Below are 27,253 nucleotides of genomic sequence, written 5' to 3'. Positions count from 1 at the left end.
GAATCCGACATAACCCACGGCCCCTCCCCTGGAGGCCGTGGGTATCTATGAAAGATTTCCCCACTAAAACAAAAAAAAAAGGCCGTAGTGCGGGACGGGGTAAAGGTGATTTTCATGTCCGACCTATAGTAGACTTTTCACTGTAAAGATATCGCTATCTATGCGGGTGAAACCGCAGGGCATTGCTAGTAATTTATAAAGTGTGACAAAGTGCAGATTGAACTAATAAATAATAATGTAGAGTCTGATTAAAATTGTTTAATAAAATTCTTTGATTTTTCTTTTTTAAAATCAATGGCTTACATTAAAGAGATTTAATTGTAAAATCTCATAAATAAAATATCTACACTAAACGTTACGTAAAATTGTTTTATGCTAGAGGCGGTTGAACTATAGCGTGTCTTAAAGTAATACATAGTAACTTTAACCCCAAAATGTTAGTAATTTGTGTCTCACAAAGTTCTATTTAACCACATATTTAACGATACCCAATCCCAAGTATGGGTAATAACATTTTTATATCAACCTTGCTAGCAATGTAGTACAGCAAAGTTTTTGTTTTGGGGCCAAGGATTTACATCACATGGATAAAGCTTCGTTTCAAATACTTTATTCAAGGATTATTGAACGTTCTATTTCACTTGTGTGTTGTATCTTGTAGATATATAGAATCAATTCAATACAGTAACAAATATGTAGATAGATCAATTTTCTAAAATAGTAACAATTCGTCACTACGTGTGAATAAACTTGTAAAATTATTTAGTTTTGAGAAGTCTACGTGGCTTGTAGCATAAAGTATTTTTGTAAATAACATTTTCTATTTGAGTATGCCATACATTTTCTTATATTTTTGTAGACTAGAATATTCAGATAAAATAGTAGATATGGCCTTAATCGTATTCAACTTGGCCCGTTTTAAACAATTAATGAACTAGATACGCTAGAATAAGAACAATCAAAATTACTTTTCGACTGAAATTAGTTTTCATTCATGAAATTTTGTTCCATTCTAAATATTTTATAGGGATATTCATTGAACGATTTAAGAATGTAAATTTATTAGAATTTAGAACGTAATATTATCGCTATCACAGAAATAAAAATAATCAAGAAAGTTTTTTAATATTCACTTTCCTAATTTTCAGATAAACTAAAAGTTGAAATAAGCAAATGGATGATTGAAATAAGTAGGGCGCCCCAAATATTTTATCCCGAAACGGCTAGGTGAATTCACCACGAATTTGATTGTGTCAGATAACCTAACCGTGTTGCCGGGATCTAGGTTTTGAGTACGTTATTTCGTAGATATATGTATAAATATATGTGTTGAAATATATCGGGGTCAATTATGTTGCGCGCAATTCGCTTTACTCACTGAGTTTCACCCACAGGGATTTTTTAATAATAAATCTGGGATAGATTTTACTTTAATTTCATTTTAAATAAAATGCTTTATTATCCGATTATGGTCTGCAAATAAGTTTAAAAGATTCGTGTCTTTTATGAAACAAAATTTATTTTTTTGTCTACGATTGTGACAACCTATTGTAATCTGGTTTTCAAAAATCGTATCTTCATGCAATCCTAACATTTTATTTAAGGAAAATTAATTATAGGTATTTAATATTTTAGACCATTTTATTATTGTGATTATAAAAGTTTACTTATCAAAGTTTCGAGTACTGCAAGTTAAGCGTAACCACATTGATACCTTTCCCATAGCGTGTTAAATTTCAAATGTTGTCTCGAAAATGATTTCCATACTACAGCGAAAAGTAAGAGGTTTACCCGGAGCGCTTAGCCTTGAGATCGCTAAATAAAATTGGCAATATCCTGGAGCGCCAGAAGCTCGATTGGTGAAACCTTGTGACGCGCAAAAGTCGGTCGACGAACTCTTCAAGGCCGGACCCCCGCTTTCTTTGTTCAGGCTGTCGCAACGTTCGGGCTCACAATTCAACCTCGGCTCGTTTTATCAAGCGTTCACCTATCAACTCACAACCGCTGGTAAATATTATAATCTCGCAGCTTATCGACCGACTTTTTAATTACTACACAGAAACGGTGAAGGCCAAAATGCATGCGTATAATATAAAAAAATGTATTTTTTTTATGTGCTCGAAATTCTCGATTTCATAATATGCTTTAAAAACTTACACTAGAGCAAACTAAAACAACTTTAACAACTTTATTACCTTTATGTGTTACAAATGACACATGTTACAGTAATGTAAACATGAAAAACCCGCGATAATTCCTAAATCATTTGCTGTTATTATTCTTTTATCAGTAACATCTGTAGGATTGTAAATTTAACACTCTGTTAATAGTTTTATGGATTCAAAATAGAAACTACGCTGTTTTTATTTTACGATAAATAAAAATAATTTGGAAAATCCAAAAGTGCACGCCTCATAATTTTTTTTTCATAAATATTTATTAATTATTATTTTTGTTTATTTAATAACAATTAAACCACATCGAATCAGACCCTGAAAAATGAAAGGGTTCTATTCCTAAGCATACTCAAGCGTAAGAGAAAAAAAAAGACTCGATTAGTAAAGTATTTCGGTCGCTATCGTGTTAACAAGAAAAAGGATCCGCACATACAGACACACGGACGTCCAAGACAGAACTTTTTTAAACTGTTTTTTAACTAGTTTAAATAACAAAAATGACATAAAAAATATCATGAACGTTAAAAATAGTGTTTTTTCTTAATATGTGTGTGTATGTATTATCTTACAAGTGCAATGTATGATACATAAAGACATTTTAAGTTTGAAAAATCAGATGTTTTGCGCGAAGTGACAGTAGTACCCACCTCAACGCTTCGCTTATGAGGCGTGCAATAAGTAAATTACGATGAGGTTCAATGACAATGGTCGTGTACGTGGGAAATTGCCGAAACATCAGCACGTGCTTCAGAAACGTGTGGGTTAACTGTCGCGTAAAATAATACTATCAGCTAGCACACGAGCACCAATTTTATGGATTAAATCGTATTTTTCATTCCTACAAAATAATATCTTAAGTAATTCATAAACGAAAATGTGGTTCTTACATTGTGTAAATAGAACACGCTGAAGAGGAAGTAATTATTTTAATAAAGTAGGTTTTATGGAGGTAAAACTCTTTGTTCAATCGCAATCGTTCCAAATAAGTCAAAAAATTATTGGAACGCAAGACGCAGAGCGCAATAAAAATAACTTGATATTTTTTCACGAATACCGTTTTTTTATCAATAAATACATGAAACCTATACCCAAATATTGTCAGTAGGTATCTGTAAGTTGGCAAAAATTGTTCTCATACAACCTAAATAAAGTGAAACTAAAGAAAATATCAAACATGTTTGCTTTACGTAAGTATCGTTATTACGTTTAATACGTTACTTTTACGTAAGATGAGTCTATTCAATCACTAGCCTACCTTATATCTAACGTCTGCTAGTTACGTAAACGGTCTTACGTATTAACAATTCTTTTTGTTCTTCATAAATATGTCACTGTTTCTGGTGCAATTGATGCTAGTCGTCAATATATTTATGTATAGAAAACATTAGCAGTAGTGATTACAAAGTATCATTATAATTAATTCTTAATTAAATATTAATTGTCAAAAAACAAGACTCATTGAATAAAAAAATAATATATAAATAAATAATACATATAATTAGCAATAAAAGTTAACATTTTAATCTATAAATTTACAGTTAATACGGCTTAGCAGTTCTATTTTACGACGCTTATGTGCATGCTGATAGTTGTAGTCTAGAATTATTCCTAAACTATTAATATTTTCCAAATTATACTATTAGATCCGGTTCTAATTACAAGTATAACACAATTAAAATTTTAGGAAGTAAAGCTGATTGTGTAACTTTAAACCTGCATAACGTGACATGAGTGACAATAGAGGCCAGACGTTTGCATATTCGTTGCTGGGCGTCGTTTCGCAGGTATCGTAACAGGCCCCATGGCCAAGTTGCAAAAAGCAGACGCGTGCGCAAGTTGCGGCGCTTTACCATTGAGGGAGGGGAGCGGGGGCCACTTTCACCTGACGAGGTTGCGCGGGCGTCGACCCCCGGTGGCCTACTCCGCTGACCTACTACAAACTAACCGAAACACTACACTTTCGTTTTTGTACAGCTCATCATTAGAGGATTTATCTCGTTACAACACTGCGAGATTGTTCGCCATCTCGTCGGTTATGGCGGGCCCAGTTCGCGGAGGCAGCGGCCGGGGGCAAGTAGAGAGTTGTGCGACGGCTTGCGTAAGACATGTTGGTGAGAGTGAAAGTGGTGAGTCGCGCTCTCCATACTAATGAGCGCAAAAAGAGCGCCACTCAGTTTCGGAATTCACGACACTGGGTTAAAGTGTCATCAGACTACTTTCTTATGAGAGTTATATAATCACCACTTAATTGTATTTTAATGTGATATTATTTATACAGAATCGCATATTTGATATATTTATGACTGCTGCATTCTTACCTACTGATTTGTATTATATAAAATAACAAATGCTTAAAGATTTAATCATTAGTTTATTTTAATAAAAACTTTACATTAAGTACATGAATAATATCGTCACTTTAATAAGTATCTACAAAATACGTGACTTGGAAAACATTTTGAAACTTCTAGCTTAGCATAACATTTAGGCGTTAAAACCGAATGATTTTGATTTCCAATGGCATTCAGGCGCAATCAGGTTGGCGTTCGGCGCTCAGCATTCGCCGCTCATAGCCGCGGTCGGCCTCGAGATCCCAGGGCAACAACCGCTGACTAGGCCGAATGTATTACAAAGTCCGAGTCGGCCGCGGCCGCTCCCTGCCACTCTGCTTTGAGATCCTAGGTTCGCCTCTTACCTCACGCCAATACCTAAAGGCTGCTTGTAACTCATTACATCAAGGTAAATTAGAACTGCCTTGCTAGTTCACCGCTCTCTGCCATTGATTGCGACTCGATCGATACAAGCATCTGCCCGCGCCTCCACTTTTGTATTTATTAATGTTTATTGTTAATGAAATGTTAATATTTGTCGTTTATTGCATATTTGAACAGAAGCTGTGTATTTGTCCAATCATCGCATGATTTGAATGTTTCTTTATTCTCCAAAAATTGAAAATAATTTTTAAATGACATTTATTTTAATTATAACTTCTAGCAATAAGGAAATTCACAAAAAATATAAAGAGGACTTTTTTTAAAGTTTGTTTATTTAAATAAAATGCTAAAATACCTAAGGCTAAGGCTTTTTTCCACCCATTATAAATTTTCCCACTTGTAATAATTTTGTACAAATTTATTTATTTTTAAAACCATTTTATTTTGTCATGGTTCTTTTAAAATAACCTCCCTTGACTCATTTCTCTTCTAAGTATATTATGTTTATTACCATTAAACAAATCAAAACGTAATTACAAATTACAAACCTACTGAATTCAAGTATAGTTGACTATACTGAGGACAAATATATTATATTCCTAGTATTTTCTGATAAGGACAACAGCAAACAATAAACTGTGCCTGATCTGCGCCTTTGTGGTGTTTTTTTGCACTGAAATATGTATTAAAATAAAAATTTACATGAAAACAATTGAAATCTGACTGTACATGATTACGTATGTTATATCCTGCTTGTTATATCTAACCTTAATACGAGAATTTTGAGAACATTTTTTATTACTTCATTTTCCTGTTCCATTTATCTGCGCGAGTAACAAACAAGATTTAGAATAGTCAGCTAAACAACAAAAGGAATGTGCATTTTGAATGCGCCGATTTTCAATAATGAAACTTGGAAGTAGCAACGCAAGAACAAATAATCCACGGGTTGTTAAATTCGCCAGCATTAGAATGCGAATTTGCGCGCGGCTCACGTTTGCAAGATAAGTCAGTCAGGGTCGGTGCGGTGCCGACGGCCGGCCATGCACCCGCCTTGCGACACCCGCGCCCGCGCTCCCCGCCCCGCTCTTATGTACTGCCAACCAGTTAAACATACCAACCAGAGGGACAATAACACCTACGCATTGCAACCGCTTATAATTAAACCTTGCTTTAAGATTTAACGTTTCGTAAAATTTCGACGTCATGTTTATGGCTTATTTATGGGCCATTCCAACATATACTCCTAAGTCGACTTAATATAAAATATAAATGAGACACATAGATATCGTTATTAGTTTACCCTTTTTATATGAACAGACTCAAAAGGTTTAAAATATTGTACAAGCGGCTGCAAACATTTTATCCCTATTTAATTATTTATAAAATAATATAATAAAATGCAATGGAACAGCAATGAATGCCATGCACTTGAATCAAACACAAAATGCAAAAAAAGAAAAGAACGATACATAAACTTAATCATATGAATAAATTGTTAGCAATATACTGATACAAACCAATATACAAAAAATAATGCAAATCTAAGCCTTTGTTTCTAAAAATGAAATTAATTTAAACTCGTTTGAGAAATCTATTTTAAAAGCAAAATCTATTATCTTAGAACGTATCAGCGGCTGCATTAAAACCATGGCACATTTAATGGCCAATTATAATCAAGATATGGTTATAAGATTGATGGAAAATACGTTGACGGGGTGGCGGAGTGGCCCGGCGCGGTGGCGTGGTTTTCAGGGAGTGACCTAATTGTAGTTCGACGACCGTATTATATTTAGCCTCTCCTCAGTCCTCACACTGCATATCGTTGCATCCTACACTTACTTACCAGTGCAGTCGCCATTGCATTCTCATACATAAGCTGGACATAGAGTAATCCAATTCAAATGTTTCTCGCACTATTCAATAGTTTTGTAGAATTATTGAATACTTTAACATAAACTGCAGTTGAAGTAATGTAATTGAATATATAATAAAAGAAAATAATTTGGAAAATCCAAAAGTGCACGCCTCATAATTTTTTTTTAATAATTATTATTTTTGTTTATTTAATAACAATTAAACCGCATCGAATCAGACCCTGAAAAATGAAAGGGTTCTATTCCTGAGCATACTCAAGCGTAAGAGAAAAAAAAAAAGACTCGATTAGTAAAGTATTTCGGTCGCTAAGGTCGCTATCGTGTTAACAAGAAAATCCTCCGCACATACAGACACACGGACGTCCAAGACAGAACTTTTTTAAACTGTTTTTTAACTAGTTTAAATAACAAAAATGACATCAAAAATATCATGAATGTTAAAAATAGTGTTTTTTCTTAATATGTGTGTGTATGTATTATCTTACAAGTGCAATGTATGATACATAAAGACATTTTAAGTTTGAAAAATCAGATGTTTTGCGCGAAGTGACAGTAGTACCCACCTCAACGCTTCGCTTATGAGGCGTGCAATATAATTATTTGTAATATTTTATTAATTGTATTTTTAAGATGTCTCTTTGTCTATATACTACGAGTTTATTCTATGGTAATATTTGTGACAGAATTATGCATTATTGCAGAATTATATTTAGTCCATTGAAATTTTACATTTTTTAGGCCTGACCTTACGTTTTTTAGAGGACGCAATTTTATTTTTTTTATGTCTAGGGGGGGTCAGTGTGAAGCTAAAACTAAGTTTGTGGGGTCGCCACCCTTGTCCCATGGCCGCCATCTTGAAAATAGCGGTTGAAATGGTTTTAACGATATATCTCTTAAACTATTTATCTGATAATAAAACAATGTTAACATTATTTGTTGCAAATTAAATTCTCTACAACTTTGATTCAGTAACTTTTTGTCGTAGAACTATAAATAAAAAAGTTATAAGCGAAAATGTTCAGAAATTAGAGCTATTTATAATTTTCAATAAAACTTTTCTTTATCATTTTACGAAGAAATGATATAAGACTATTTTTGTAGATTGTTTTTCGAGTAACAACTTTTATATACAACATTTTTTCATTACGTCAATAACTAAGGTTTTACAGCGCTCAGAAGTGAGTACTATTTTTCAGTAGTAACTATACATAATATAATGGCTATTGGCTCTTTTCCCAGACTCCACAACAATGGAAGCACACTGCAGAACATTTCAGCCCTGCTTTTCGACGTAAAAAAAAACGCACTTCCAGACTCTGCCTCCAGGGTGGTGGGGAAAAGATTCAATAATTAATTATTAATAATATTGTAAAATTAATTATTAAAAATATTATAATAACAAAAAAAATTACTGGTGACAAATTATTATTAGTACCTACACACATAATATATCGTATTCTGTATAGTATAGAGTACTTAAAATAGTACTCACTTCGGAGGGCTGTAAAACCTTAGCTATTTACATAATGAAAAAATGTTGTAAATAAAAGTTGTTCTCCGAAAAACAATCTACAAAAATGGTCTGATATAATTTCTTCGTAAACTTGTAAAAAAAAGTTTTATTGAAAAATATAAACATCTCTAATTTCTGAACATTTTCGCTTATAACTTTTTTGTTTATAGTTCTACGACAAAAAGTTACTGAACCTAAGTTGTAGAAAATTTAATTTGCAACAAATAATGTTAACATTATTTTATTATCAGATAAATAGTTTAAGAGATATATCGTAAAAACCATTTCAACCGCTATTTTCAAGATGGCAGCCGTTGGACAAGGGAGGCGAACCCACAAACTTGGTGAGGTTGAACCCACAAACTTGGGGGGGTCAGTGCTTTCACACTGACCCCCCCTACACATCAAAAAAATAAAATTGCGTCCTTTAAAAAACGCAACCCCAAATGTAACTTTTCAATGGACTAATTACATTCATAATAATAACGTTTTAACATTTTATCTTAATTAAAACACTTATGTTAAGAGAAAGTACAACAAAAGGTTATTTTCAGAGATTTTAGAAAGCCTTTAGTACTTTGCATTTAAAATTATTCATCTTGTTTCATTACAATGCACAAACATTAAATCGTGAGAATTGGCTTTTGTGTATTATTTTAATTGTTCATGCTTTTATTAGTCGTTGTAATCATAAACTGCGAAGTTGATAATATTGATATTTTTTTATTTTGTCGACAGAAAAAATAATTATTCAAGTAACAAGGAGAATTTTTCACTGAAGTATTTTCATAACATTGTAGTTTAATGATCTATTTGCTGAAGAAAAGGATAATAATTAAATTTTTATAAAGAAAACACCCGAAAGGTAAATCTATATTTTACATACAAGTTGCAGCATTTTAGTTGCTTACATTCAAAATGGGTGGTACTAAAATGGAGTGATACTGAGAAATACTATTTTGTTCTCGAAATAGTCTTTGTGCATTTTTCTGTCTTATCACGTTTTTCCATACTTGAATAATAAAATATCGAAATTTCTTAGTCAAGATTAGCTCTATACAAATGCAGTTTTTATTACAAGGCTTAGGTACTTACACTTATATCAAACCAAAGCGATGTTGTTATGATGTGTATCTTACCTGAAAAAAGAAAATAATATAAGTACATATTGTAAAATGTAATGTAATTTAAAATCGATCAAACCTTCCATAAAAAACAAGTCAATTAATTTGATCAAATGTTGAATTATGGTAAGGATATTTTAGTCAAATCCTAAGCTATTATCCTAGATTAGAACACTTCGACCTAACGCGTTGCTGTCGTACCTAGTCAGCGTATTTGCCTAATTGATCAAATATATGTAGTTCATAGGCACCGTGCAAAACAAAATCATTCGTAATATTACCACATCAACGTTGAAACTTGTTTGAAGTCAATTGGCGCTCAAGTCATTACGTTGTCATCGTCCTAATTTTGCAGTGTCCTCGTTTTTGAGGTCAGTCTCTATCGGGGCAACGAACTCGTGCCCTTATCGCGGGGAGAGGTGGAGAGGACGGCGCGCTCTACGTTTTGCCTATTGTTCAATAGATGGCGCTTATGCAATACCATTCTGGAATTGTTTCATAAAAATAAAAATAAAATGCATTTTTTAAGGTATTTTTTATATAAACTATAAAAAAATATATAAACTAAAATTTAAGGTTACCTTAATGTTTCAACTGCCAAATATGACACAGGAAAATTATAACAGTAACATAAGGATAATATTTAACAGTTTATATAAATAACTAAATCACCGTAACGCAAATATCCTTTTGCGAGTTTATTAACGTATAAGCGAAGCATATGGTTCGAGGCAAAGCATCGTAGCGAGCGGCTACGCACACACGCGTAGGTACGTACGTAGTCGTAGGTACGGGCGCGGGTCGACGAACGAAAACCGGGGCAGCCTTGCTCTGTCCTCCGCGCCCTATTTCTGTCGCCACAGAGCGCTTTCCCTCCCCCACCTCGACTCACCGCGAGCTCCCTCTTAAATACACCACTGAAAATTACTTTTCGAAATTATTATTTTATCCCCATTATCAGTTTTTCATAAAGAGAGCCTACTGTAAAAATAAAAATTCAGTTTACGCGCTAAATAGTTGTTATGAAATTCAATACTGTCGCTCTTATGATTATGTTATTATTATTAACATAACTTATTTAACAAGGAAGTATTGAAATAAGCGAGCCCTTTGTTATCTTAACATTAGATACAATAAGCCATAAACAATGAGACGATGGTTTCATCGTTGAGGTGAAGTAAAGATGAGGTCATGAAGTACATAGAATGGACACTATCTGTTGTATGCGGAGCTGGTGGAAGGTCAACAAACAACATCGAGTCAACAGCTTCAAGGCGTTAACGTAACTGTTGGTATAAGCGACCATGATAATAATCCGTTCGATTACAATACTTTTGTATTTGTATCCATTAATTTTATCGAATATTATTCATTTGTGTTACGAGTAAACGGTGGCAATTATAGCCTTCGAGTTCCATTCTACATTTTAACATGCCCTTTCAAAAGTTCCAGTCACTGCGACATATTGTATGGCGTTTTAATTAGAAAAAAGGTATACGCTCATATGTAGTTTGCGAAATACATTACTTCTACAAACAAAGAGAACGTTTACAATATATGAAGCGGTATCCTTATGTATAGAGGTAATGATTGTCTGGGTATTGTATAACGCATTCGTAACTTGATTGTAATCGGGTGTCGTCAATACAAGACACGTCTAACACGTTAATAATGTTATTGTACATTCGACTTTTACATGTGTGAGTGTGACGTGGCAGCGAGTGGTGTGTGACGCGGGTTGCGTCAACTTTTACTCGCACTTTCTCGCCGTGCGCTTGCGCAACCGCCGACCAGCGCAATACTGGTTCACTGGACTCGGAGCGCTCATTGCATTTCCCTTCAATTATAATTTGTATCTACATAAGCCATGTACACAAAAATATGTGAAAGGCGTGAGAAAACACTAATGATTTTAATATGATGTAGAAATAATTGCTTTAACGGATACAACATAAATAAAACCAATTATGTGACATTCACATAGAAGATTATTATCAAATCCTACGTTGTTTTTATAAACAATGCAGGTTCTTTTTAAATTAAATGCAATATGTGATAAAAATAATTTTATGAAGGCTAGTGGTAGGTAACGGGACAACGAAGGGGCAGCACAAGTGGTGGGGGGAGCACGAGGTACGTGCCCTAGTTTCGCGCGGGTGCATGAACTCTAACGAGGTAAGGCCACCGACCGAGGCGGCCCTCACGCTGAATCGTGCTTTATTTCTAGAGATTTAGATAACAAATTTCTGTAATTGCGCTCCCAGTATATCGACATGAGCTAAGCATTGGTATCAAGGAGCAGTTGGGCTGTGTGACGATAGCTCCAGCTGCGACGCGACCTTCGCAATTATCGCCCCCGTGAGATCCAACCACTTTGACACACATCAATCTATTGCAGGCGACCAGTGTTGTAATAGATAGCATGTGAAATCATCTCATTACATGTTATACTAAAATGAATGTTAAATGTTATGACAGACCATTACTTCAACAGGATAATGAGCTAGTATTGTTTAGTGTATTTATATGTTTAAAGGATATTTAATAAAGCTTCACAAAAAAGTCATTGTGCCTTATATAGGACGACATCATAATAAGATGCGTAGAGATGTCCTCATGTTGTGCGCTTCTTTATAATACGCACAATGAAGTCTTTCTCACATCTCATTGATAGGTACAAAAACTACTCGATATGGGAGTCATTATTAATAATATTTTATTTTGTACATATGAAGACGGTCTCTGTGACCGAATAAGAATGAGTTTCTTTTTATTTATTAAGAATTATGTTGTCATACGTGTATGGTAATAACAATTATGTACATAATTATTCTGTTTTAAAAGATTACGCATTCATTTAATTGAAGTGTAATAAATCTTTCTACATACCGAAATAACTCATTATCAAGCAAAGTATTATGCAGAAGCGTATAATTATCGTTAGTTAGGTTAGTGAAACACAAACGCATATTATGTACGAGTTGCATCAAAAGTAAACAACCTATAATCGGAACAATAAACTTCATCAAGAACGAGCGATGTTCGATTGTTAATAGTTATCTCATTGTGCTGTCGAACCAACGTAGGCCCTTATCTTAAAATTTGCATGGAAGAGCACGCGTAGTAACCACGCAATCTAATATTGCACAGTTGTTACCGTGCCAATTTCTAATTTCAAAAAAAAACTATTCTATTTTTTTACAACATTCATGTAAAACAATTTATAAAATTATTGATACAATAACAACCTTCACCTAACCTAATTAGACTATAACAAAAGATTTCAGATTCACATTAGGTTAGGTTATGGTTGGACATGATAAATAACATACATATATACGTGCTTTGCGTACCGAGTTTGTGCCACTCTAATTTTAGCCGAATGCAAGCAGCTACCTAGTTACAATAGTGATTAGTGATAAATCCATCTGACTGCCAACGAGCTGTGTACAATTAATTAATAAATTATTCAATCAGTCAATAAATCAGAAACTACAAACTCTAAATTTCATCATTTATTTGAAACGTTCTAGAAAACGTTAGTCAGTAATGTATGTACTGTAATGTCAACGTAATATTTCATACCGATAGAGTTTGTTGTAAAATACGTCTATTCTGTATGTATAGATAGTGCATATTTGCTAATAGATGTTGGCATGTCAGCGCGAGCGCGATGCAGGTCCTTAGCCGAAGGTCCCCCCTCGGTTCGCGCGGTTCGCGCGGTTCAACAAACTCTGCAAGGTTGCACCGTGACTCCGCTATCGCTAACTATAGTTACGATATCGCCCGCCCTTCTCTAACAAACTGCTTTATTTTATTACATTGCTATCGTATCGAGAAGGTCTTTTAGATAAAATACATTTTTTGTTTTATTTTGTTTTAAAATATTTCTTACAAAGTTTGTTGACTTAAAGACGTGTAGATTAAGTTTCATGCTTTATAAAGTTACATATTAAAAAGATTATATCAAATAAGATAAGTTTTTGTACCTGTCAAAACAAAGTGCTAATTAAAACATGATTAAAACTATTTCTTATGAATCTTATATTCCTATTTATATGAAAATAGAATATGACATGATATTTTTCAAATCAATTAATACCACTAAGAAATTACAATATATATATTGTAATTTCTTAGTGGTATTAATTACATATATTTATGAAGAAAGGATGTCCTCAATTTTTTCTAAAATATTTACAATAAATACATAAACTTGACTTGAAAATACTTTATAATTATAATTTCTACGAATACGATAAAAGGCTTTCAGTACAAGTAATATGTACCTATGTATTATGAAACAATTCACCGAGACGTTGGTTGGTGCGCCATCTGTTGGCGAGTAGCATAACTAGAAGAAAATCGCTGTACATAAAATAAACACACAGCAAAGCGTTTTATATAATTTGGAATTATGTATGTATATTGTAGTTTTTTGCAGATCATTATTAAAAATAACACAATTTATTTCATTTTTATCTGCACATTTATTTTCCGTGTTATCTTCTATCAGTTCTATATTAGATAGGTGAGATTTCATCGCATTTTATTTAGTTTCAATTATGTTTGTCAGAAAGAAATTTAATTTTTGCGAAACTATTATAATCTGAATAGAATAAACTTATTTTTATTCATTCGTAACCTGATAGATACGTAGGTAAAACTACAGTGTATAGAGGCTATATTTTACACGTCTGTATTGACTATTTAAATTCACAATAATTAATGTGGGCCTATGTCATTAATTTTGTAACAATTAACCTGTAAGCTAAGTGCTAAAAGTATCATAAAATGTAAATAACAACTGACGTAAAAGCGAGTAAGCATGCAATAAACAAACTGAGTCAAGAACGTCATTTTTTCTGAGTGGGGCCGTCGACCGCGTATTGCGTGCGTCATTCGCCATCGGCCCAGTAGCACACGTAAGGTATAGGGACCTACTCTACTAATAAATCATTTAATTATTAACTACTAAATAGCATCGATAAGATGTTATTTTAATTAGCTAGTTGACTGTTGCATATTATCCATCAGATTATCTCTATCCTTATAAATTATTGTGATTTGTTTTATATTTATTCGTTAAAGAAGTAATAAAATAATAAAACTATACAGTTAATAAACATTCAGAATCATATCCACTGCATTATTACTAATTATTATTATCGATACTGATTAATAAAAAAATCCGTTTGTAAATGGTCAAATCTACTTTGTATAAAACTTTAATAGATTGTATATATGCACTTGTTTAAAATAACTAATAAATTGTATTTATTCAATTCAATTTAATTATAAAATTAAATCATTTGAGAAACGAATAGAAAAAATAAATGTTATATATAGTGGCTCCATCTAGTAGACGTTGTATAAAACTGTTAAGTAACAAACTTTGCAAAGAGCGCCATCTGTTGGGGTTTTCCGAAAATAAGGAGGCTTCTTTCTCCTTTAGTCACTAGAAATTCGAGAAAATGCCAACAGAGAACGCTTTACTTGAAAGTGAATTTTGAATACAGAAACACTGTTCTTCGTAACAAGTCTTGATAAAACAATAAATGTATGTTTCCCATGCGATAATTAATCCATACTAATATTATAAATGCGAAAGTAACTCTGTCTGTCTGTCTGTTACTCAATCACGCCTAAACTACTGAACCAATTTGCATGAAATTTGGTATGGAGATATTTTGATACCCGCGAAAGGACATAGGCTACCTTTTATTGCGAAATATGTACCACGGGCGAAGCCGGGGCGGACCTCTAGTATAACATAAACTGGCAAAAAGTGGTGATTTATGATGTTTCACGAAATTGACAACTTAAATTTCCAACTTTATTTTTAAATAAATAAATAAATAAATAAATCATTTATTTGCACCATTAGATATATCTTACAAAAATTTAATGACCCAGGCTCCTAATATAGTTGTAAACTGTTTTTCAGGAGCCTGTGTTCACACTAATTTATATTACACTGTTACAATGGCGTATGTACACGAATTTATTCAGCTTTAGACATAATTTATTATAATATTATTTGTTACATTTCAACATTTGTTCATTATACATTATTATTAATTACCTATTTAATAATTATGCATGCATTAAAAAAATAAAAAAATAAAAAATAAAAATAGTTTATAATCCACTCGGTTAACCCTAGTGTGTGGACGTAAAACATGATAATTATGGTGTGTAGGTGTGAGAGTGTTGTATGAGAGTGTAGTGTTGGAGTGTAGTGTGTGAATGACTTTATTAGAGAAAAGAACTGTCCTAGTTAATAGAGTAAACGTTCAGTATTTAAATAATCAAAAGTAGAGAGCCAGTTTTTAACTTTAGATTTTATTTGGTAATTTGTACACCTAGTTACAGTGCGACACAAAAGAGATGAAAATAAATGAGGGCGCCACCGTCGCTCATATAGCAACACTGATACTGCGACGCAAGCGATCTTGATACTATAGAATAAAAATCTAAAAATCTATATAATATAATCTAAAATAAATACCGCGATTTAAACCGTTATAATTGTTTCATTGTAGCAATAGTGTAAATTTAAGACAAAAATACATTAGTATTTTATTTGACCTACCTAGGTCAAATTTTACTTAAATGTATTTGGAATTAGTTATTTTATAAAAATCGGTCAAGTGTTTAGACTGCAGAGGCGCACATAGAATCAAACATACAAACAAACAAGCATACATGCAGCTCAAACACATTACCCTCTTTCTGGGTCCGTCGGGTAGAAAAAAAACAAGGCGATTTGAAAACTACATATTTTTATTTTTTTTTGTAGATAAATTTTGTACTTTAATATAATTCATCAAAATCTAAATATTCTACTCTTTCAGTCAGTCCTTTGACTGATCATCACTCTGTTTCGAAGTACCTCTCCTATGTTTGGCTGGCGTTGAAAATTTGCCTTCATTTCTACTCCCTTCCTCTACTATCCTGCGTACTGTGCTTTCAGAAACCCCTATAACAAACGAATTAAGATGAATAAAATCAAATAGTACATTTAACATATTTTTATAGTAGCTTAAAACTAAAACTTCCTTTATTTTATTAATTTTTTTTTAATGTAGGAGGCCAGCGTCCCTGCGCTACACTAGTAAGTAGTTAGTAAGCTAAATCTAAAATATGATTTTTTTTTCTTATGGTTTGATTGATTAATAGATAGCTGTATGAAAACAATTATCACTATACTATGTAGTAAAATCTAAACTAGGTACTTTATTTGAGGCTGGTTGGATTGGATATAACTTCTTGACTCAAATTGTGCTGGTCGCACTATAAAAACAAGTTTTTGTTTACATACAAATAACCTCAAATTAAATTGCGAAAACGTAATAATCGCCATACATACATACATTTAACACTCGTCACTAATGGAATATTCTATTTTACGTAGTAATGAACAAAAATAAATGGAATCTCACCGGTATATTCTGCTGTACGTTTGTAAACGTTTTCCAAATCAGTCAATAACTTTCCAGCTTGAAATTCGGACAAACACCGAATAAAAACTTTATACACGACATCACGGACACCGCTACGTTTAACCTTTTTCATGATGTCTCCTTTTTTATTTAAATTTCTTGTTCTAAATAACAATTTTATCTCAATAATTCTCCACTTCACGAAAAAAACAACAAATTTTTATTCAACTTGACAGCTACATTGGCAATTCAGGGTTGCCAGGTAATGAAAAACGAATTAGTTCCAAAATAATTAATTTCATCTCTTTTATGTCGTACTATACATTCTGGTAATTATTAAGGGCATTGTACATTTTAGGAGCCAAATGTTTATACTGTCTGTTAGCAAATTTACTCTTAGCCATCGGTACAGGGACGACTATTCTCCTGTTGAATTTCTTGATGCTGTTAAATGAGCATTGTCGATGGAAACGTGTAATACATTTATAAATAAACAATTTCCTAGCACTAAGTACCATAGTCCTCTCATACAAGAGGGCGGTTGGGTAGCGAAACGATTCTTTGATGGCTACTTTCAGCAAGGCCCTCTGAGCTCGTTCAATTTCTATGAAATGGCTTTTTGCAGCTCCACCCCAAGCAGTTAAACAGTAGAATAATAGAGATTCACCTAAGGCCTTATAAATCTGCAAAATTAGGTTGAAGTTAGCAAAAGTCCTCAATGTCTTAAAAATAAACAGCAACCGCCGGATTCTCATTGACACGTGCGCTATTTGGAGCTTCCAATTGAGCTTGTCATCGAGAATTATTCCTAAATACTTAATCTGTGTAGCCCTGCTTATGGATGGACACATGCATTGCGATTGGAAACTATGAGAACTACGATTGCAGGGAAACACATGTAATTTGAGCGACTTATTTACTGGTTCTAAAGCGGAAGTTTTGCTGAAGCAGAGGTAATTAGTTTTAGCGCAGTTAAGACTTAAGAGGCTATCTTCAAGCCATGCCGTTACTTCAGCGAGACCACATTCTGTACCTTCAAATAGTTGTTTCCACGTTTTGGCCTTAAATATTATGACTGTGTCATCGGCAAACATGGTGATTTCGCCGCCGTTTAGTTTGAGCTTACATAATTCGTTTACATAGACAAGAAAGAGTGTAGGTCCTAATGTACTTCCCTGGGGGACTCCATACAAGCAATGTTCTTCCGTACTTAAAGAGCCTTCCAGACGAACAACTTGAGATCTATTAGATAGATAGTCTCGGAACCAGTCTAGAGTAACACCTCTTACTCCCGAATTTTCCAACCTGGCCAAGAGTATCGGAATTGAGACGGTGTCAAACGCTTTCTTTAGGTCTAGTAAGACACCCAAGCACTTATAGCCATCATCTAGATACGAAGAAATTAAAGTAGTGAGTCTCAGAGTGGCATCTTCAGTGGATTTTCCACACCTAAAGCCAAACTGATGGTTATGCAGTAGATTTTTCTTTTCCAAAAAGCTCATAAGTCTTCTGTTAACGCATTTCTCTAACACCTTAGAAAGGGTACATAATAAGGAAATTGGCCTATAATTTGTCGGTGAGAGTTTATTACCTGATTTATAAATTGGAGTGACTATCGCCTTTTTAAAGCTATGCGGAAAGATTCCAGTTGAAAAGCTTGTATTGCATAGGTGAGATATGGGCGCGGATAAATAATTTCTGAAATTCTTGAAAATAAATGTTGGTATTAAGTCATGACCGGAAGCACTCGTAATATTTATATTTGCAAGGATGGTTTGTATTTCGAGGTGATTAGTTGGAGTAAGCACGAAAGAGTCAAGAGGTGGCTCCTTATTTTTAGATTTAGAAGCCAATGTCTCTTCTGTTTCATTAAGGGAAGCTAGAGTAGTCTTTGCAAGTTCACCTCCTACAGATACAAAGTAATTGTTTATTTCAGCCAAGGCATCATGCTTATTGGGTTTAATATTCAAGAGGTCAGCATTGGGTACTTTACAAGGCTTTATGTTACAAGACTCTTTGATTATGTTCCAGACCTTCTTTGCGTTACCATTGTTTTTCTCCAACTTAGCTTTATAATACGCTATTTTAACATTTTTTATTATTTTGTTACACACATTCCTATATTTTTTGTATTCGTTAAGGGAGTCGCTATTCATGGATATTTTTAGTTTTTTGTGTAATTTATCTCTTTTTCTAATGCATTTTATTAAACCTTGGGTTATCCACGGCTTAATAGGTTTCTTTCGATTGGGAATTTTCTTCAGGACTTTACAACTATCAAGTACTTCCCGTATCTTATTTAAGATGAATTCTAATATCTGGTTTGGGTCTTCAATTGTGTATATCTCAGACCAGTTTATATGTTTGAAGCGTTCTAAAAGGAGATCATTATTATAAACCGTGGTGTAACGAGGTACGTTATTTTTTGTAATTTTATTCATATTCATTAACAAGAGTATAGGGGCATGGTCAGTAAGAGGATCAAATACAACTGTTTTACATTCATTCTTGCTGCGAACCATGAAATGGTCAATACAGGAGTTCACTCGTGTAGGCCTGTTAATACCTTGCCTTAATCCATAGTAATGCATCAAGTTCAGATAATCACATGTATGACCGGTGATACTACCAGGCAATAAGTCAAGATTGATATCTCCAGTCAAAATAATATTATTAGTTCGCGTAGTGCCTAATATTTGATTTAGGTCTTCAATATATTTAGCTGGATTTGAGCTAGGGGATCGGTAAGAACAAATAAGTGTAGTACTGTTTTTTGCAAGAGATACGCTTAAGCACGAGCCACCATCCACTATTGGTTCAGAGAAAGAGTAATCAAGGTTATCCTTGATATATACAATTACACCGTCATTTTGGTTATGGCTTCTTTGTGTTTGGATAGAGGAATACGAATCAATAGATGGTATGATACTGTTTTTATCTATCCAACACTCAGTCAGTACCACAATATCAATATGGGCGTTTAGACATGACATGAAGAATACAAGAATATCAAAATTTTTAGAGATACTTCGTATGTTAACCGTCAGTACAGTCAGGGAATTTTTAGTAAAACTAGCATTAAATTTGTCCGTATATTCAGATGGACTGGATAGTTGATGACATTCTATTTCACAAATTTCTTCCAATTCAGATAAAATTATATTATTATTTAAAGAATCGAATTTGAAAAACGGGTAGTAGGTTGTCACATTTTAAAAGACTTGCATATTCATTTGTGGAGGTACGACACAACAAACTTGGCCAATGAACTATGATGAAATGGAAAAACATAATGTCCACATATTGGAACAGTTGGCTCTCATCTCTGAACGGATATGAATGAAGGGTAAATGAGTGAGTAATGTGCTTAAATTTATTTGATTTTGTAGCATGTATGTGTATTAGAGTGGATAGTAACAATAATTGTGTTGAATATAATATAATATTACAAGTACATTTAAAAACATGGTTAAAAGTATATAAAGTAAAAGTTCTAATATTGTACAAATCAGAAACAAAATTTATGAGATTTGCTAGTCATAGGGGGGCGTCGTTCATCCCTCTTAGCTGGGCTTCATCCTTGATAAGAATGTGTTGAGCGCCATCAGTCTTTCTGAGGAAGATCCTACCATTCGAAGTCCAACAAAATTTGTAGTTGCGATTTTTTGCAAAAATCCGAGTTAAATAAAATAATTTTCTTGATTTCGGTGTGAGACTTTCTGTTATGTAGATGGGCACGTTCGGACCAGGGAAATCAAGATTATGAGAACTGAATTTATTATTTGGGTTCTTTTTATTATAATCCTTGACCTTAGCTAGGAGATTGTTTTTTATTGAAGACGAGGAAAAATCAACAAGTACAGTTTGCATAGCTGATTGGGGGTTATGTTTATTGTAGATTCTCACGGTTTCCTTTATGTCTGCTCGTTGTATGGGCACGTCCAAAGATTTGCACGTTTTAGTGACTATTGATGCGAGGTCCGGGCTCGTTTCGATGGCTTTAGAAGGGATGTTTCGTAGTTCAATCATATTTGATTTCTGTGCTCTTTGAATAGTTTCAATTTGGTCTTCTAATGTTTTGACATATTCTAGAGTTTTCTTCCTGTCTTTTTGCATTTCACCTACCAATATTTTTAAATCTTCGTATTTTTGAGATAAAAAGTTAAAAGATTTTTCAATTTCACTGTTTGTATTTCGAATTTCTATATTTGTTTTTTGTATGTTAGCATTTTGTTTTTTTACCTCATTAATATCATCACTAAGTTTTTTTAGAACACACTCTTGCTCCTTTTTCCAAGCATCGATTATTGATAAGATTTCATCTTTAGACTGTGAACGTTCTTCATTAGATTTGCAACTGTCCTCTTCCTGTGACGCACGCCGACGTTTTTGTCGTTTGGAAAATGCACCCTTTTTCTTGTCAATGCAGGCGTTCTGATGCTTAAAGGTTTCTGAATCAGAATTACATAGGCTGTGAATTTTATTATCAGGCGGGGTGCGCTGCATTTTATTTATTTATTTATTATTATTATTATTTTCTTTTCTCTCTCTTCTTTCCCTATTCTATTTCCCTTAGTTCAGTTGGAAAATTACCACAACCCAAAAAAAAAAAAAACTAATAATAACAATTATGGAAGGATGTCTGAGATTTGATCTCGGGGCTTCTGAGGTCTTGAAACGCTGTCCGAAGGCGATACCGTAAAGCTAGCACGACATTTAAGAGTGAACTTGAAAAAATGTATCTGCTTTAGCTTGAGTAAAACCGTTATAAAGTTCAAGGTCGAAGTGTCATTGCACAATTATAACGAACAAAGAAAAAGTTTATTGATAATTTGCACTTGTGTATTAACTATTTTAGAACTTATTATGTTTGATAATCACTTTTATACGATGTTTTAAGAGCCCTTTGTACTGAAAGTTTAGGCATTTTAGGCACTGAGATGGCTCGCGCCCGCGTTGCGCAGGAGCCGGCGCGGCATGAACTCCGGTGACCTATGAAGGCGGGTGATTATGCCACAGTATAAATAAATCAGTAGTTCGATTTTATTTGCTATCGTAGGAATGTTGTTGATATATAAATTTACTACTTATCCTATACCATTAAACGAGCAATATTTGCATATTTATACAGGGTGTCCCAAAAAGTAGTGATATACTGAAGCTGGGAGGTAGAGGACTTAGAGGGCTATCCGAATCACCCCCATGTGTGTTATGCGATTTTTCGTATTTTCGGAGTTATTACATTTTTTTTCAATTTTTCATCTATCGCCGAGTACGATGAGATTTTTATTTATGGTGACGTGAATTATTGCGCTAGATGCTTGTTTTTTTTTGTGTGCTAAGCTGAAAGATAGGCCAATTCAGTATGGTAACATTTACTATCGTTAGATCTTCGAATGGAATAAAAAAAAGAATTAAATGCTATGAAAGATAAAATTACCCAGTATGTTCATAACTTCAAGGGCCCATAAAAAAATAAAATCACATAAAAAAGGTTTTCCATTTGGCTTTTAAAAACTTGCTCTATCGATCAGGTAGCTACCCTAAAAATTTCATTTTATTATTCTGAAGGCTTCAATCGAAAAATTGAAATCTAAATGTGGTAAGTGCAAAATTTTTATTAACATGATGATTATTAAAACCAATAAATAGGTGTTTAAAAATGAATTTTTTTTAAATAGCCCCGCTGTTGCTCAATGCAAGTGCGACATCACCGTAAAAAGTTGTCTTTTTAATGTCTGAATGCTCTTTTATCATTTTTAATGGTTTCTTCTGCTACTATGAATTTCCGGGTTATTTCGTCCAAATTGTGGCAGTCTCTCGTCTTTGTAGTATCCCCACGGAAAAAATTCAATAGGGTTTATGTCCGGAGACCGTGGAGGCCAGGCTAAAGGGCAAAAATACCCTGAAAGATGGATTGGTCGTTGCAGCCTGCGCATGCGCCGGTGACGCCTGCTTTAAAGCCTGGCCTCCACGGTCCCTCGAATAAACCCCATTGATTTTTTTTCAATGGGGATACTAAAAAGACCTCGGCTACTTGAGAGAATGCCCCAATTTGGACAAAATAACCCGGAAATTCATAGTAGCAGAAGAAACCATTAAAAATGATAAAAAAGCATTCAGACAATTAAAAGACAACTTTTTACGGTGATGTCGCACTTGCACTGAGCAACAGCGGGGCTATTTAAAAAAATTCTGGTAATTAAACACCTATTTATTGGTTTTAATGATCATCATGTTAATAAAAATTTTGCACTTACCACATTTAGATTTCAATTTTTCGATTGAAGCCTTCAGAATAATAAAATGAAATTTTTATGGTGGCTACCTGATCGATAGAGCAAGTTTTTAAAAGCCAAATGGAAAACCTTTTTTATGTGATTTTATTTTTTTATGGGCCCTTGAAGTTATGAACATACTGGGTAATTTTATCTTTCTTGGCATTTAATTCTTTTTTTTATTCCATTCGAAGATCTAACGATAGTAAATGTTACCATACTGAATTGGCCTATCTTTCAGCTTAGCACACAAAAAAAAACAAGCATCTAGCGCAATAATTCACGTCACCATAAATAAAAATCTCATCGTACTCGGCGATAGATGAAAAATTGAAAAAAATGTAATAACTCCGAAAATACGAAAAATCGCATAACACACATGGGGGTGATTCGGATAGCCCTCTTGGTCCTCTACCTCCCAGCTTCCGTTCATCACTACTTTTTGGGACACCCTGTATATTTGTTTGTATATATACAGTGTGGAAATTTTCGATGTGCCCTGAATGGAAAGTACTTGAAATACTAGGGATAGCAAATTTTTCTGAAAAGAAACATTCCTTTTTCAAATTTTATTTTATTATTCAAATCGATAGAAACAATATAAAAGATAATTTATTGTTAATTTCTCGTAAAAATTTTTTGGTCTATTTTATACATACATTTAAAGTTTAAAATGAAACTCTCGTTCTGGATACATTAATTTATTTTCTTCTGAAAATATTGGTAATAATAATTTAAAGTAAAACAAATAAAAAAGGCAAAATAATAATTGAATATAAGTATGTAATAAGTAAGTTAGTGTATTCTAAATTTTTGAAAATCTTTGAATGCAGTTCTATTTCTTTTTAAAAATAAAGGAAATTTGCTATCTCCAGTATTTCTAGTACTTTCACCCAGGGCCCATCGAAAATTTCCACACTGTATTTACAAACAAATATATTAATATGCAAATATTGTTCGTTTAATAGTATAGAATAAGAAGTTAATTTATATTTACAACAATAATCCTAGGATAACTAACAAAATCAAACTACTGATTTATTTATACCGTGACATGCTCGCCGTTTTACTCGCCGCTCGGTTCTAATACGCGAACGGCGACTGCAACGTGGTCGGGAGCAAAACTAGCACAGGTCCTCCCTCGATAACGTCCGGCTGGACTCTGGCTGCACTGACGTGGTGCGCGCGAGTCGCATTTTACGTATTATATTTTATATAGAAAAAAATAAGGGCTAAATTAAAAATCTATCCAAAAACTTCCCTGTAAAACCTGATTAGTAAATGAAATGTCAAATTTTCATAAACATAGCGTTCCCCTAATTCTCATAAAACTGATTATGCTTTTAAAATCGATGTTACTTCTGATTTTTTTTTGATCGAGTCAAATGTTTAATATTGTGTTTTTATCCAAAAAAGTCACTAGATCAAACGTTTATCTGTGCTATATATTTTTTTAGGATTTTAAATATGATGATTTCTATCCAAAAACCATGATTTAGAAACATACATTTCGGAGCAGGGCCCCTTAAAAAGTTGTTTCACTTAATACACTAAGTATTTTTGTATATATTCTTTAACAAATAACACTTTTAGTAATTAACTTATTTTGATGACTTTATATAATTATGCACTTATTTTGATCCATGAACACAGTTCGAGGGTTAATTTACTTAAAGCACTTTACGTTAAAATAACTTAAGACGATGGAATTACACGATAAATATTTTTAAGATTTAACTTTAACGGAGCTGAATAAACCGTGCGAGCGCCACCCGAGAACTCACAAACACAAAATGATGTATAATTTGTGTGCCTTTGTCTGCTATTATTTAAACACTAAACCTAAACTGCATTAAACTATTTCAATCCACATATTAATGTCCACTGTAATTTTAACACTGTAATTTTAACATATTACCGCATAATAATATCCATATAAAACACAGGTATCATTAACATTTCTATGCTGGATGCCCGCTCGAGTACGCGCAGGTTCTGCGGCTCAAATGTTACTACTTTTTTAATGTGAATATTTGAATAAGACAATTTTTTATGATTTTTAACCAATTAATACCAAATATCTAGATTAATTATCTCACCAATTTATAAATTAAGGTTAAAAATAAAGTCATTAATTGGTATTTAATATTTACAAAAGAATTCTATCCTAGAGTCATGAATAAAAAATGCTATATTGCTGCTCAAAACTTAAAATGTACATAGTTTCTCAGTAAAGTACCTATATCATCACTCTCTCTCTCTACATTAATCGTGATTCGTGTTATGTGATGAAAACCTCACTATATTTCAGTTCTAAGATGTAGCTTCATTACGTGCATATTTACCACAAATAACTTATAATAATGCTTATGGCAGAAAAACAAAGAAGCTGCAGGGATCAAAGTAAATTTTATAACATTGTATGATTATGTATCTTAAATTTTACGTGTTAAAGAAATAAAATAGGGGTACATAGGTACCTAACCGATCATTTGCTATGATAATCGTTATTATAACCACAATAAAATATGTTTGTTTGCCCATAATATAGTTACGTACTTATTACGTATGTTTTGTGGCATTGAGAACTAATAATAATAGGTGAACTTGACATTGAGAACAGAGGCTCGTCATCGTAACAAGACATGCTATCTCAACCGCACGTGGCAATTACGTTGAGGTAGGAAAAGGACGGAAAAAGAATCTTTCTGTATATGCGGCCGTTTGTAGGTCAGTCGTGTATTTGTTCCGGACGATAGTCGGAAAGTCGACTGGAGGTTACTGTATATAATTATTTATGTTCCCACTTATCACAATTTGCACTCATCATCAATTTGCCAGTTTCCAAGTGCAATGTCGATGCCGTACATAGTTATTAAAACCAAATATTAAAATGATACTTGCATATACCATGTGGTATATGGATAGAATTTATTGGGAAACGAATGTCAGGAAATGAAAAGACAAATTTGAAATGAATGCCAACCTCGGAATCCATTTTTTTATATTTCAAACAAATTATATAACGATATTATCATTATTAATCTGTCTCTACATTTTAAATGCTCTGAAACGTGACGAGTATATTCAAATCAATAACGCTCTTCTACGAATTAAGCCTACCATTTTCTCGTTTTATAGAGAACCTCTACAGACTGCACAAAAATAGTTTCTTAATTTCTAATGATAGACGTGCCTTTATAGAAATGATCTTTTAAATTACGTACACTACCATTAGCACCTAAGTGTAATAAATTCAATTTATTTTGGGGTATTTATGGAGGTATTCTATTACATTATTTACCTAAATGTTCACACACGTACTTATGTGAACACCGAGTACCACAATATACTAAACAAACGAAAATAAGAGCCTCTATCTTGTTTATCTTTTAGAGTACTTTCTTGGATTCGCGATTGAAAATAAATTAATTTATATTAAGTACATCAGTCATTTTGTTTTTTTGTGAATAAACATGTTTATCCAATGTTGAATTACAAAAGAGGCTCTTAATTTTGTCTACGAATATATAAAAACTTCTAATTGCCTAAATTGAGCTAATCGATAAGTATTATTAGCCATACAAATTTCAATATAAAAAAATAAGCTTAAAAAAAAAGGGGCAAAAAATAAGCTTTTTTTGCTTTTTTTGAGCTTTATTTTTTTATTATTGATTTCTATCAATAGTTATCAATAGTTCAAGCGTTAATTACGTGATTACTTGTTTTTGAATGGCCAATTCAGAAACAGAATAGGCGACAGAATCGTTACAAAATACATTGTAAAACAAACTTTTTGTGATTTTGTTCCTCAAAAGGACAACATTGCATCACTTATTATTCATCTATTTGCTTGAATGTATTTGCCAATATTTCTCAGAATTGCTGTCGAGTGGAAATTAATAAAACTAAGTGAGCAATACTTTGTATGTCAAAATAATAAAAAAATGTTGACCTTCATATGAATATGTAAGGCGACAACAATAGTTTTCCAAGAGCACAGCTAAGTTTGTCCCTCAATACACTCTTTTCATACTTCGACTCGCACTTGACCGACTATTTTTCACTTACTTCAATTGTCCCTGTATGTGTACAGGATAATATTCGATGAAATATTTAATATAT

General features: G+C 33.1%; 2 protein-coding genes and 2 long non-coding RNA genes across 4 annotated transcripts in view; 1 reads left to right on the top strand and 3 right to left on the bottom strand.

Moving 5' to 3' along the window:
- The window catches only part of Eip75B (Ecdysone-induced protein 75B), a 90,722-nt gene that overhangs the window by 47,191 nt on the left and 16,278 nt on the right, over positions 1 to 27,253 (bottom strand). The window lies entirely within an intron of this gene.
- On the top strand, positions 3,979 to 4,851 carry LOC149485939 (uncharacterized). Its single transcript, XM_089698549.1, has 2 exons — positions 3,979 to 4,303; positions 4,706 to 4,851. Exons 1-2 carry the CDS (start codon positions 3,979 to 3,981, stop codon positions 4,849 to 4,851), a joined length of 471 nt encoding a protein of 156 aa, XP_089554675.1.
- LOC149485938 (uncharacterized) lies at positions 7,399 to 10,185 on the bottom strand. Its single transcript, XR_016316012.1, has 3 exons — positions 9,987 to 10,185; positions 9,687 to 9,890; positions 7,399 to 9,420 (listed from the first exon to the last, which is right to left on the bottom strand). It is a non-coding gene; the product is annotated as an uncharacterized LOC149485938 (long non-coding RNA).
- Positions 15,656 to 17,184, bottom strand: LOC149485937 (uncharacterized). Its single transcript, XR_016316081.1, has 2 exons — positions 16,851 to 17,184; positions 15,656 to 16,387 (listed from the first exon to the last, which is right to left on the bottom strand). It is a non-coding gene; the product is annotated as an uncharacterized LOC149485937 (long non-coding RNA).

This window comes from Colias philodice, chromosome 9 (genome assembly GCF_061535455.1).
Source record: "Colias philodice isolate Cphi_HAF_F1 chromosome 9, ilColPhil1 Martin Lab GWU primary, whole genome shotgun sequence".
NCBI lineage: Eukaryota > Metazoa > Arthropoda > Insecta > Lepidoptera > Pieridae > Colias > Colias philodice.
This window is presented reverse-complemented; position numbering and strand designations above follow the sequence as displayed.

Excerpts from the sequence above, each read along its gene's own strand:
- LOC149485939 (XM_089698549.1), top strand. The coding sequence starts at position 3,979 with ATGGCCAAGTTGCAAAAAGCAGACGCGTGCGCAAGTTGCGGCGCTTTA. Across the intron at positions 4,304-4,705 it reads TGTTGGTGAGAGTGAAAGTG|GCGCAATCAGGTTGGCGTTC; the intron begins GTGAGTCGCGCT and ends AATGGCATTCAG.